We start from the raw sequence: 15,000 nt of genomic DNA on the forward strand, positions 1-15,000 counted from the left end.
TTATTATTATTATTATTATTATTATTATTGTTATTATTATTATTATTATTGTTATTATTATTATTATTATTATTATTATTATTATTATTATTATTATTATTATTATTATTATTATTATTATTTATTTGGCATCTTGGCAAAAACTCTCAAACTTGGGACGTAAAAGAAGACTTCGTGAAGTCCCAGTTTTGAAGTGTTGTTGTTGTTGTTGTTGAATGTCCAAGGATGAGGGAGGGGGGGGGGGGGGGGGGAGGAGGGTGTCTTTTGCAGGCTCAGTTCGTGGATAGTTTCTTGGTCTGTCGTTGGACGGTGTGTCTTTTTTACGAAACCCGCCGAAACCCGCCGAAACCCGCCGAAACCCGACAAAGTTATGGGAAGTAGGTAGCAGTGGGGAGTAAACCTGGAACTCAGGGAAGTGTACACCATTGGGGAGTGAACCTGGGACTGGGTATCGTCGGGTTTCGTAAAGAAGAATTAGTACTGTTTTACGAAACCCGCCGAAACCCGGTCCCAGGTTCACTCCCCAATGGTGTACACTTCCCTGAGTTCCAGGTTCACTTCCCACTGCTACCTACTTCCCATAACTTTGTCGGGATTCATCGGGTTTCGTCGGGTTTCGGCGGGTTTCGTAAAAAAGACACACTGTCCTTGAAAAGAAAAATTTCTTTGTTATTTCAATATCAACGGTCTCACTACACCACAACACCGTGTTGAGACGATCAGTTACATTTAATTTACTTTTTTTAAAAGAATAATAATTAAAAACAGAAAGCAGATGAATTGTAAATAAATCACGAAGAAAGCGACAAGCACGACAAACATTCCAATTAGATAAGAGATACATCAGTAATCGAATCGAAAAGCATGGCAATTAGATGGATGCGATACCTCAGTAATCGAATCAATATCTCATTATCTTGATTCGCCCTCGTCTTTGTGAAATAACAATCCGTCTTGTAAGAAATGTCTAATCTCTTTTCTTTCAATATCTGACATATCATATTGGCAAAAACGACAAACACTAATTAAAATGAGTTTAAGAAATGTTAAGCGTGACTTTTGGAGAAAAGCAAATGTATCAGTTTTAATTAACATTTGTGACCCTTCGCCTCAAATCGGTATTAAGTCGGGATGGTTAAGAATTTGATAATTGAATTTATAGCCAGAAATATCAACTTGTGTTGAGTTTGTATGTTTTATTGAGGAGAATGGATACCATATTATTTTAGGGTGCTAATGCCAACAATTTATATTTTTGACCAGTTTAACATTAAATTCGACTGTGAAGCATCTGGTTCGTTCCGACATAATGCTGTTTTGAGACGATGGGCCACATTTGTAATTTATCATTTTTAGAACATCATTTTTTTGGGTATAAATACACAATGGGCGTTTATATAAATCTATCCATCGAATTTTGATATAACATGACACTGAAAAGATGATAAGAGAATAAATTTATATTTACATCAAGGTGATTTTATACACGGACTTTGTGCGTGCAAAACTGAAAATTGTAAATTCCTCTTTAGGTCTGTAGATTTTGTTGTGGTGTGTAAGTTGTGGAAGTGAGATTAACCTGTTAACCCTCTCCTTACCAACTATAGGAAAATCGTCACATTCGTTACGACACAACCAATATTTTTCTTATCCAAATTTCTTTTGTACATTATAAAATTTAAAGAAAATGAACAATGTGTTGGAGAGCATGTTTTGCTAAAGAAGTTATTTATCGCAAGAACCTTACTGCTATTGTGTTTTAGTGATAAAAAATCTATTTTTGTGTTAGTTGGGTGTGAAGTTTTGGGGAAAATCCTGAAAATGGCTGTTAGGAGAGGGTTAAGTTGTGTTAGTGAGATTAACCCGTTCGCTGCCGCACTGTGGAAAAAACTCGTACTTTACAAAATTTGGCCAGAAAAATAGTCCTTCAAATATTTATCGATTTAACTCCCTCCTTACCACCCATAGGTAAATTGTCACATTCGTTACGATTCAGCCAACATTTTTCTCATTCTGATTTCTTTTGTTCATCATAATGATATTTGAACAAAAACGTTTGATATAGTTAAGGCATAGTGACACTGTTGAAGAGCTCGTTTAGCAAAAAATAATTGTATAGCAAGAACTAACAGCTTTTGTGTTTGAGTGAAATAATTCTATTTTTGTAGAGGTTGGGTGTGAAGTTTTGGGGAAAATCCGGAAAATGGCTGGTAAGGAGAGAGAATTACAAAACCCTCATCTTGGGAAAACTTCTCAAATCTAGGACTTCGCTGCGCTCAGCGTGTTCTTACACATGCAGGTCTGATAACCCATATGTGACCTATCGTCTCAAAACGGTATTATGTCGGAACGAACCAGATGCTTAAAAGCCTGATTTAATGTTAAAACTGGTCAAAAATATAAATTGTTGGCATTCGCATCCTAAAATATGGTATCCATTCTCCTCAATAAATCGTATAAACTCAACACAAGTCTGATATTTCTGGCTATAAATTCAATTTTCAACATCTTAACCATCCCGACTTAATACCAGTTTGAGGCAAAAGGTCACATTTACAAATGAGTCGTGACCTAATTAGAGTCAGTAAACATGCTGAAAAACAAAATATGAATAAGCAGATTTACTAACTTCAGTGTAAAAAACGTAATTCTAATATTTTTATTCTTTTTAAATTTTTAATTTTTAAATTTAAAAAAAAAATTTAAAATTTTATTTATTATTTTTTTTTCGAACAATTTATATTGTAAAGTGCCCAGAGCGTGTGTTTTACATGAGAGGGAGCGCTGTATGAATGTTTATTATTATCATTATCATTATCATTATTATTATTATTATTATTATTATTATTATTATTGTTATTATTATTATTATTATTATTATTATTATTATTATTATTATTATTATTATTATTATTATTATTATTAATATTTTGAACTGCCGCCCAACCCTTTGACTTGATTCAAATACCAAAATAAAACGTGACTTTTTAACATGTGAATGTAAACAAAGACTGACTGACATAATACATAACGATGAAGAAGAAAACAATGTTTACACCAACTCTACTACAATCTTGTGTTCTAACTTTTCTGTTCGGCGCCATTCTTTCCACTTCGAATTCTTTGGAAGGAAACAAACGGAATACAAACATTTTCGACAATGGGAAATCCGCCTCGCCATCAGCAGACACAAGCATGACGGATTCAACAAAAACGAATTATGAGAAGAAACCGACAGACTCCGACCTCGGAAAACAAATACGTTCTTCAGAATTAAATTCAGTGACACCTAAAGGATATAAAATTTCCGAGAAACGTTTTGACGTATCACTCAACGAAAATAATCCACCGGAAGTGATTGGAAAATCTGACGATGAAGAAACAGACGTGTGGATAAAAGATAATAAAGGTGTCGGAATCAAAGGCAAGTTATTTGTAGATAATGTTAAAGAGGAAATTACAGATTTAGATGAAAGTTCTGAAGAATTTGGTGAAAATAATGGACTGAACGACGAAAATATTGACTTTGATTCTGAAGGACAGATTTTTCGAGAACGTCGAAGTGTTGGCGGGGACAAGATACGCTCAATGGGTGGAGGAGGGACGCTCAAGTCTGGAAAGGGTTCGGGTCAAGGTCACACAGTCAACATCAACACAGCAGACACAGTCAACGCGACGTGTAAAGACATGTGTGGCAGCCATCTTGTCGCTCCTTGTTCCTGTGATACTGCATGTTTTGTTTACAAGGTAAGTCCTCTACCGTGTCTATGGTGCGGCTATGTGGTATGACACTCGCTTTCGGATAGGAAGGTCCTGGGTTCTAGCCTCGCGCTCGGCGCGTAGTTGAGTCCTTTTGGAAAAGGCTCTTTACTCACATTCTCTCACCGAACTCAGGTGTAAAATTGTAATATCGCCTAACAGGCGTCATGTCCTGTCCTACATGTTAAATGTTGCTGTCGACCAGGGACCCCTTGTAAAGCGCTTTGAGCAAATTTAGTGGACATTGCTCTACATAAAGCTCAATATTAAAAAAAAAATATTAAATTTTTTTGTTTTCTTCCCAAAATGTTTGCATATCCTCCAAAGGTTGTTTTCACCTTCTCCCTTTACACCTAGATAAGTACACTTAAAGAATGTGACTAAAGAATCTTTTCTAAGGATTCAACTATGGGCCTCTCAGAGCAGACTCGAACCCTGGACCTTCGATTCGAAGTCGTATGTCGCCACAAGAACTCAATATAAATACAATTAAATGATACCACTTTTTTGTAATGGTGGGTAACTTTGATTGTTGAGTATCCTTCTTGTGGTGAAGCGACGTTCAAAATTTTTAAAAACAATTTCCTCTTCACTTCTTGGGGTCATGGAGTCAGGACAAAAACACCAAGAAAGTTTTTATTATTATTATATTATTATTATTATTATTATTATTATTATATATTATTATTATTATTATTATTATTATTATTATTATTATTATTATTATTATATTATTATTATTATTATTATTATTATTTTATTATATATTATTATTATTATTATTATTATTATTATTATTATTTATTATTATTATTATCATCATCATCATTATTATTATTATTATTATTATTATTATTATTATTATTATTACTATTATTATTAGTATTATTATTATTAGTATTATTATTATTATTATTATTATTATTATTATTATTATTATTATTATTATTATTATTATGATGATGATGATGATGATGATGATGATGATGATGATGATGATGATGATGATGATGATGATGATGATTATAATGATGCCTAGGCATTCCATGCAGGAATATAGATAATCCATCAAACAGGATGTCTAATGTCAACAGGAATCACCCATGTTGTCCAAGTATTATTGCAATAATAATCTAAGGTTTTACAAATTCTTGTTGCTTGTCCATTTCCGCATATCATATCAGAATTTTTCTACGTATTGAAACAGCATCATATTTGTTCCATTTTTTTTTCGTACCCTATATCTAGAACTTTACCAAGATTTATAATTTCTTACGAATTATTCAATTTCAAGTTGATAGTATATACACGGAGTCCATGACACAGGAATGGACAACACCCGGGACCTGCGTAAAACAATAACAAAGACCTGAGTGACGTCATCTTCGTTCTATCTATAATACTTACTTACTTACTTAGGCCGCCCTTTGGGGCGCCCAACATGAAGCACAAGTCTTCGCCATTCTGTCCTGTCCTCCATAAGCGTAGGCAGCTCCCGAGTGTTGTCCATTCTTGTGTCATCTAGCAGACAGTCAATGTAGGTTTTATTCTGCCTGCCTCTGCTTCTGGTTCGCTCAGGTGGTTCCCATAGCACAAGACTGCTTGCAATCTCCTCCTTGTGTCTCCAGCAGTGCCCCGCAAGTCTCAGTCTTCTCGTTTGAATCTTGACTAATACTTTTACTTTTAGCATTCATAACACCCCGACATATTCCCCCCCCCCCCCCCCCAATGGAGCTTTTATATAGAGCAATATCCACTAAACGTGCCCAAAGGGCTTTACAAAGGGTCCTTGAACAACAGACGTACGTACAATTGAATGATGGTAAAACTGAGATCTTAATGTATGGAAGGCCGAGTATCCTTAAACAGTCAAATAAATCACATATTACTCTCGGAAATAGCACAATAGAATTTTCAAATCAAGCAAAAAACCTTCGCGTCATCATTGATAAAGATCTTTCCATGACAAACCACGTGAATAACACCATACAATCTATGTACGTAGAAACGAAACAAGAAGCAAAATTCGTCATTTAATACCGAAGTATATAGCAGAACTTAATAAAAAAATTAATCTATTGTTTTAACCAAATTGGACGAATGTCTCTTCTTCTTCTAGGTTCCATGCCTGGTCCAGGCTTCGGATACTGCATGAATTATCTCTCTCCATTCCTCCCTGTCTCTTGCTTTTTCAAACAGCTCTTGGATTGTTAGGTTGGTGAAGCCCTTCAGTTGGTCTATGAGTGTTTTTCTTTGTCTCCCCGGGCGCGTTTACCAGGTATTTTTCCACAACTTGCCAGGTATTCATTCTTATCTTTCCTTACTATGTGTCCGAAAAAGGATAGTTGTCGATCCACTATTAAGGGCATTAGTTTCCTTTGTTGGTATGTTTGTTTTAGCACTTCTTCGTTCGTTTTGTGTGTAGTATACGATATTCTCTGCATCCTTCTCAAGCACCACATTTCAAAAGCTTCAATGTTCTTTTGTGTTTCTGCATTTGTAGTCCAGCTTTCGCATCCGTATAACAAGATTGGCCACACGTAGCACTTCAAGACTCGGAATCTAATCCCGAAAGACATCTGTTTGTTTTTCAAAATGTTTCCCAGGTCCATGAAGGCCTGTTTGGCTTGAGTTATTCTTGCTCGTATGTCTCGGTTACATCTTCCATCTGTTGTCACTATTGAACCTAGGTATTTAAAACTTTCTACGTTGGTAAGTTGCTCGCCGTGAATCGTTATATTGCAGGAGTTGTTGTTTTCGGGGTTTTTCTGTATTACCATGCATTCCGTTTTGGTGATATTCACTTCCATTCCCTTGGCTTCACTATCTACTACCACTTTGTCAACAATCTTTTGAAGTTGGATTTCTGATGTTGCAATGAGTACCGTATCGTCTGCGTATCTTATATCATTTATGTTGTGACTTCCTACTTTTATTCCCTCCATATTATTTATGCCCCTCATGATTGTTTCTTGGTATATATTAAACAGATCTGGTGAGGCAACACACCCTTGACGGACTCCTTTCTTAATAGGAATGGAATTTCCTGTACAGTTTCCGATTTTGATAGATGCCTGCTGGGTGTAGTATAATGTAGGACGAATGTAGGTAAAGACAAAATGAGTAAACTTCAGGTTGCTGAAAATATTGCAGCCAGATTCATTGTACGCAATAACCAAAAATACCCGTCAACAACTCTCCGTCTCCGTGAGTTACATTGGCTTCCTGTGTCTATAAGATTTGTACTGTTGTCTACAAATCCTTGAGCACTTACAGTCGCTCCTTTATTAAAGACTTTCTGAACATCTATGTCCCCAATGGAAGCTTGATGTCAAGCAATGACCAATCAATCCTTGTCAAACCTAAGACCTTGCGTAAAATAGGTGAACAATCTTTTCAATTGTAGGCCCCCCATTTTTGGAACTGTCTCCGTCACACGTGAGATGCTCGGATTCGTTGACAACGTTCAAATCTCGCTTAAAGTTTTATCTTTTTACGTCATAATGTTGCAATATTATTATCATATTTTATTGTTGTTAAATTGAATTCGTAGCACGTTTCCATCAACACGTATCTTACCGAAATATGTTTTGTTTTATATCACTGCAAAGCGCTTAGAGCCTGTGACAACGGGGTAAAGCTCTATATAAATGCAATATATAATTATTATTATTATTATTATTATTATTATTATTATTATTATTATTATTATTATTATTATTATTATTATTATTATTATTATTATTATTATTATTATTATTATTATTATTATTATATAGAACTAGACATGACGTCTATTAGGCGATATTCCATTCTTCCCGATAGAGCCAACCCTGTTAATTTCAGGTATTCATTTTACACCTGAATATGGCGAGATAGTGTGGGTAAAGATCCTTTTTGAAGGACTCAACTATGTGACGAGCAAGCCTCGAACCCAGTACCTTCCATCCGAAAGCGAGTATCACAAGACATTATAGCCGCACAACGATAATACCGACTTAAGAAGACTACTTGAATTTATAGATAAGAAAAAAATGTTTTGATCTTTCATATGAAACGAAAGATAAGTTAATATATATTTTTTTTGGTTATGTGCCTCCTAAAATTCGACGGTATTCTGAACTAATAGTTGTAAAAGTACAGAAAACTCATCTAGGCCAGCCAAAATTTTATATATTTCCTCATTCACTTGATATTGCAGCCCATTTCTTATTTTTGTTCCATATCTTTCTACAGACTTGTTGTGAGGACATCTCTAGTCATTGCCCGAATTTGGAAAGCGAAGCAAGGATTCGCTACGGTGATAGGTTGGTGGATATAGACCCAGAAAGTATCGAGTGTCATCCGTCAAACTTCCTAATGGTAAGCCGGTGTCCAGAGAGTACGAATACCAGTGGAAGCCAAAACGGGTTTAACTACGAAGAGGCATGGGCCGAGAATTTCATGACTGCCATTTTTGACATGGCACCGATCTTCAACAACGCTTCCGGTATCTTGTACAAGAATAGATTCATCCACAATTGTTTCCATGGAAACGATACTTCTTCGCTTATTCCCTGGAGAAGGTTTGATTACATCTCTGAGGCTCCACAGCGTAAGATTGTTAATGAAATTGATTTTTTCGATCCAACAAACGCGATGAAGAGAATTCTTCCTTATAAATTAATCTTTTCCCCAGACTCATTAGCAGAGAGCGGCAGTCATTTTTGCAAGCGGAATAACGTAATCAATTCTTGTAAAAAAGAACTGACATTTATGGACCCTGATGAGAAATGTGGAAAATTCATATCCTATTTTGAAGAGATCACTTCTGACTCTGAAAAGTATTTATTATTCGCAAGGAAGTCAATTTACAGTAATGAATATTGTTTTCATTGCAATACAAACAAAACAGTTGGAGGTGTTCCTTCTAAAACGTTTGAATTAGACAAACCGGAAGGAACAATCTATCTTGAAGGTCGTTTAAGCCGAAACCAAACCATTTTAATAGAGAATGATGGAATAAGATTCGGGTGGAATGAGATTGTATGCGAGACTGCAGACATTTCATCAACTGTAACAAAAGAGAATTCCGTGTCAACCAAGGAACAGTCAATTTGTAAAATTCTAAAATGTAACGACCCGAATGCCAATGATATCATTGAGAATATGTGTGTTAGAACAATCCGACAAATTGCCGTCATCCCATACCCACCAAAAATAGAGGCCAAAATATTTCCATCTATTAACCTGGCTATTTTCTTAACTTGCTTTCTTGAGGAAAGACAGTGGTCTCCCCTTGATGGCGAACCAGGGATTCCAAGATATAACATAGACCAAATCTACACGTCAACCTCTCTCAGAGCCTTTTTCACTCCCGACTACAGTTTCTCGGATCTTGAACAATTCGGTAGTCCTGACTCATTCTTCACTATACGATTCGTGTCAAGTTCTGGTACCAACATCAGGGGTACTTCGCAAAGACATGTTCTCCTTGGGGCAATTGCCTATTGGTACACTAGAAAAGGATACGTTGTTCCTTGGGGACCAACTCTTGTATTTAAAGACTACGATGGAAAGAACTTCACAGAAGAAATATTGCAGGAGAAATATGAATTCGATGTGAACATTGAAAAAAACAATTTCTTCACGAATTATCCAAAAGCATTTCTCAACGTTCTCGCTGCGGATCCGGACAATCTGCAACTCAACTCCATGGGACCAATTATAACCCGGCCTGTAGTGATGGAGGACGAGAATTATATGGACACGTGTTTTGATGAAGGGGTAAATGGGTTCGCAGATCGAGGATATGAGACTTCTGGTAACGGTTGTGCTACTGTCAGTGGTGAACGCTGTTATGTGTTGATGACGATGGCGATAATGATAATTGGAAGAATCTGGGGTTAATGATAGTGGAAAACATTAATGAAGATGACGTTGAAAATGATATGAAGGATGATGATGATGATGAGGATCATGACGATGCTGTAAGTGATGATGACGATATTCATGATGACAAGGATGATGATGTCGCTAACGATTCGGAGTTTTTGGTGTGACAAAATGCAGTTTCCTACTTCTTGTCTTTTAGATAAGCCTTTTTATTAGTTCCTGCTCCACTCACGTTTCTGTCTTTTAGATTAAAACTTGTATTCTTGTCTTGTTATCCTCATATCAACTTAACACTGTCAAAAGTAGTAAAATATTCTTGAAGAAATTCTATCTCGACAGTTGTTTATTTGTGATCCGCTGCCTTTAACTCACTCAATCCTAGAGATTTTTGCTACTTTTTAAAATTGGAAAAAAATGTATTAGAAATGAGCATGTACTTAGTTATATTCAACCAACATTAACCTGTAAAAACTAAAAACATTAGCTTTGATACTACGCCTATCATTTGTCTCAGAAAAATGTAATTAATAAATCGGCATGGGGTAAAAGTAACCCCGGGTAAACTACGGACATAGTCGGTGTTAGGGTTGAGTGAGTTAAGACGGTGTCAGGACGGGGAGAATTCTTTGCCAGAAATTCAATTTCAACCAATCAACTGTCACACTCTGGCAAACCGCGAATTAAAAACTTGGCAAAAAAATTCGTCCTTAAAACAATCGATCGAATTAAATGGCCTCCATCTTGGCAACAAAAAACTCTCAAACCTGGGATTTCAAGGAAGACATCGGGAGGTCCCAGGTTTGAGAGTTTTTGCTAAGATGAGGGCGGGCCATTGTAATCGATCGATATTTGAATGGCGATATTTCTGGCCAAATTAATTTTAAAATCGCGTCTTTCCAGAAATTAATTCACACTCAATGCCTTCATTGCGAAGGTAAAATACTGGGTGGGGATCCTGACCTCCCATAGCGGGCAGGGAGGTACATACTGTGTCTTCTATCCTCTTATGTATGTTTTCCAACATGCTTTCTGTCTTTGTCTTCGAATGAGATTACTTGGTTTTGTCCTGGCCCTGGTTGGAGTCTTGGCTGGGAGAGAAACAGTCAAATGCATAGTTATTGTTTTGGGAGATGATATTTTTTACTTGTAAATCATCTCACTGTTATGTATTATTATATTTGTTATTGTTAGTGTATAATGTAAACATTTGAGTGTTTTCCTCTTTGTTGGATTTTGTGCTTGTGTCTGGATGAGACTTGTAGGTGATCTCAAACTAAGTACATTGGCGGTATGCTCATGGAATCTACATCTGATCCCTATTTGTTCCCAGTTACCCTTTGTCTTACTTTTTCTTGGGTGCTTTATTTGTAATTCTAGAACTTTTTACTATCCAATTTTCATCCTTTTTACTGGTGCTCATATAACTTAAATGTGTTACAAGCGCCGTAAAACCCTTGAAAACAAAAACAAAAAACAGAAGGTAAAATAATTGTATTGCGCAACATTGAATGCAACAGTTTCAAAGAAGATCAAAATACCAAGCACAGAATTAAGCTTCATAAAATATATATTTTTTAAAAATTGAGCTTTATATAGCGCAATATCCTCTAAATGTGCTCGATGCGCTTTACAAGGGGTCCCTGGTCAACAGCAAAATTTAACATGTGAGACGGGACATGACGCCTGTTTGGCGATATTACAAATTTTCGGACACAGACAACGCTGTTAACGGCCATGTACTCATTTTACAGCTGAGTACGGTGAGAGAATGTGAGTAAAGAGCCTTCTCCAAGGACTCAACTATGCGCCGAGCGCGAGGCTCGAACCCCGGACCTTCCGATCCGAAAGCGAGTGTCATACCATAAGACCACATAGCCGCATGAGTTTTCTTGCCGAAAAACTTTAAGGCTCAATCTCTTCTTCTTCTTTCAATAACAAAAGCATTAAAAGTTGAAGGAAAAAAAATTCGTAAATGCATCCCTTACAATACTCTTCAAAATTCATGACGTCACTTCCCTCGTAATGACGCATGATAACTTAGTAACTGGCTCTAAACTATCGGAACAATGGCGGACGCCCTTATGAAATATTTCTCCGACGAGCATAAAAGCGTATCCAGAGAAAAAACAAATATTGTAATTTTATCATGTTTTGACTTTCACACATTCTGATCACAAGACATTAATATAATATTAAAAGTTCCAGCCAGCATGAAGAATAAAAAGTACAGAGTTTCTTTGTTTAGAACCACGATGAACACCGTTGCTGGGCGACGTGACATCAGACTATTGAATCCAATTCTGACATTTTCTGAGTTTCCAGTGATTCATTACCGATTTTACTCCTGTTGTCATTGACTGAATAAGTGTTTTCTGCCCAAAATGGTCCCGTGTTTTGTTCTGGTTTTTTTTTTCTCTTTTTAACTTTTCTGGCGCTGATATGACCTAAATGTGTCGCAAGCGCCGTAAAACCCTTAAAAAAACAACAAAAAACCCCCCCAACTTTTTATCCTTGAAGGGCACTTGCACTGCACTGGACAGAGACGAATGGAAACAAATCACGAAGTGGATAGGTACAAAGACCACACTGATTCAATTGAAGTAACACATTGTTCACAACAAACGTCCGCAGAGCCATCGCAGCCATATTCATTTATATATAGAATGAAGTTGACGTCACTCAGGTCTTCGTTATTGTTTATTTCCATCCGCCTTTAAGACTAATTCTCACTAATCTGCATTAACCTGAATATAAACGTTCATTGTTACACATAGTTTGGTGTGTTGGTCCGTTATACTTCCGGATGGAAATGTTGTGAGCTTCTTATCAAAGCGCACACTATCTATACAAGAAAGAAAGAAAAACTACCTTTTTAATTTCAAATTCACTTTCCTGCATCTGATTTACACCAATATAACACTGGATGACGACGGTAGATAGGTAATGAGATTAGCGGAAGAGTAGCGTCCCTTGATTGGACGTCAACTTACAGAGAGAACGTCAATGGTTTTGCTCATGCGTCTCTCTCGTCCTCGCTTTCGGTGAAGTGTCTCATGCCGCTTTCACCGGAAGCGAGGAGGTGAGACTCATGCGCACAACCAACATGACGTTCTCTCTCTAATAACTTCTCCGCCGGTGACGTCCAACCAAGGGACGCTACTCTTCCGCTAATCTCATTCCCTATAACACTTTCTGAGATGGGGTCTGATTACAAAAGCAAACAAGCCCAAAATTTGAGCTTTTATAAAGGACAATATCCACTAATCGGGCATAAAGCGCTTTATAAAGGGTCACCTGCCAACACAAACACTTAGCATGTAGGACTGTTAGGCGATATTACAATTTTCTCCAACCGATACAATGCTGTTAACGACCAGATACTCATTTTACACCCGGGTACAGTGAGAGAATGTGAGTACATTAAATAGACTTTTTCAAGGACTCAACATTCCGCCGCTTATAGTCGGACTCGAACTCAAGTCGATCCGATGGCGAGGCGAGTATCATACCACACGTCCACATAGCCCGACAATTACTTCTATAGATAGTATGCGCTTGCTAAGAAGCTCACAACATTGCCATCCGGAAGTATAACAGACCAACACACAAAACTATGTGTAATCATGAACTTTTATAGTCTGGATAATACCGTTTAGTGAGTATTACTCATAAACGTGGATGGCAAAATACAATAACAACGACTAGAGTGATGTCAACTTCATTCTATCTATTGCAATGTCACTGTGCAGAGGCCACTATTATTCCTCTCAAAACGGTATTTTTTTGTAGGGGTGGGGTCAGCTAACAGTTGCATTGGCCAAAGAAATCATAAGGCCCATCCAGAACAGATATAGCATGAGAACGTTTTAGAAGCTAAAATCCATTCTTAATTTGGACAACATGCAAATGTCAACAAGGATCAGAATGTTAAAATGTTGCATACATTCCGCACTCCTGCATGGCCACGAAACGATATATTATTATTATAGGAAATGAGATTAGCGGAAGAGTAGCGTACCTTGATTGGACGTCACCTTACAGAGAGAACGTCAACATGGTTTTGCGCATGCGTCTCTCTCGTCCTCGCTTTCGGTGAAGTGTCTCACGCCGCTTTTACCGGAACCGAGGACGAGAGACGCATGCGCAAAACCATATTGACGCTCTCTCTCCGCCGGTGACGTCCAATTAAGGGACGCTAATCTTCCGCTAGTCTCATTCCCTATTATAATGTCCCGGAAAGGCAAAAGCTGCATTTGTAATGTGGAGTTTACATCATAAAGGTAGAACAAATGGGATAAAACCTCCCCCCCCCCCCACCCTAAAAAAACAACCCCCCCCCCCCGCCCAAGAAAAAAAAAAGCAACCAAAAAAAAAACAAAACAAAAAAAACAAACCGGAAAGAAACAAAATAAACAACAACAAAAAAAAAGGAAAAGAAAGAAAAACCCAGTAGAAAATAAAAGCAAAAACAAAACAAATTAAAAATCAAACAAACAATAATACAAACTGCAACCTTCACCCGGAGTTTTTGAAAACAATAAGGACCAGGAGAACATTGGAATACTTTGGCCGCACGAGACGACATAACAAATTTGTAGAACCGTGGCCGAAGTACTTGGCAAGAGGCCATGGCGGTCAACCTGTGACGTCATGGATAGACATTGAGTTGGAGGTGTGGGTCCAGGAGAAGGAAGAACAATGTCTGGACGCCGGTTTGGATCGTTCTTGGTATGGCTACTCATCTTCAGGTGTTCAAGAAAGATTGGATCTAGGCTGGTATGTATGTACCACCTTAGGGGTCAGGGCAGCGGGCAAACTCCTGAACGACGGCAACATGATGATCCTTGTGCAGATATGTGGTCTAGTGGTGTGAGACTCGCTTTCGGATCGGAAAATCCTGGGTTCGAGCCTCGCGCTCGGCGCATAGTTGAGTCCTTGGAAAAGGCTCTTTACTCACATTCTCTCACCGTACTCAGGTGTAAAATGAGTACCTTGCCATTTACAGCGAAAAAAATTTGTAATATCGCCTAACAGGGGTCATGTCACGTCCTACATGTTACGTGTTGCTGATGGCCAGGGACCCCATTGTAAAGCGCTTTGAGCATGTTTAGTGGACATTGCTTTATATATATATTTTTTTTAAAAGCTCAAAAAAAATCCACTGACCTATTACTAAACTTGCAAGTGGATATGGAACAATTCTTATGGCGGAGGAAGACTTCCGAAGCTGGATTGACGAAATGGATTTGGATGATGTAGCCATACATATACTACTATCTATAATTAGACAACAGCCATACACTACTACTATCTATGGCTAGACAGCAGCCATACACTACTACTATCTATGGCTAGACAACAGTCATC

General features: G+C 37.4%; 1 protein-coding gene across 3 annotated transcripts; it reads left to right on the forward strand.

Moving 5' to 3' along the window:
- The first annotated feature begins 1,408 nt into the window (after positions 1 to 1,408).
- Positions 1,409 to 9,958, forward strand: LOC144958648 (uncharacterized). 3 transcript variants are annotated; one of them, XM_078890758.1, is made up of 3 exons: positions 1,409 to 1,551; positions 3,011 to 3,747; positions 7,996 to 9,958. In XM_078890758.1, exons 2-3 carry the CDS (start codon positions 3,034 to 3,036, stop codon positions 9,646 to 9,648), a joined length of 2,367 nt encoding a protein of 788 aa, XP_078746884.1. In that variant the 5' UTR covers positions 1,409 to 1,551; positions 3,011 to 3,033; the 3' UTR covers positions 9,649 to 9,958. The 3 variants fall into 3 exon arrangements, with proteins under 3 accessions (XP_078746884.1, XP_078746883.1, XP_078746885.1); XM_078890757.1 differs by having other exon boundaries at positions 1,409 to 1,516; XM_078890759.1 differs by having other exon boundaries at positions 1,409 to 1,474.
- The last annotated feature ends 5,042 nt before the right edge of the window (positions 9,959 to 15,000 follow it).

Source organism: Berghia stephanieae, chromosome 13 (assembly GCF_034508935.2).
Source record: "Berghia stephanieae isolate SIO BIC M18660-M18661 chromosome 13, UCSD_Bste_1.3, whole genome shotgun sequence".
Taxonomy (NCBI): domain Eukaryota; kingdom Metazoa; phylum Mollusca; class Gastropoda; order Nudibranchia; family Aeolidiidae; genus Berghia; species Berghia stephanieae.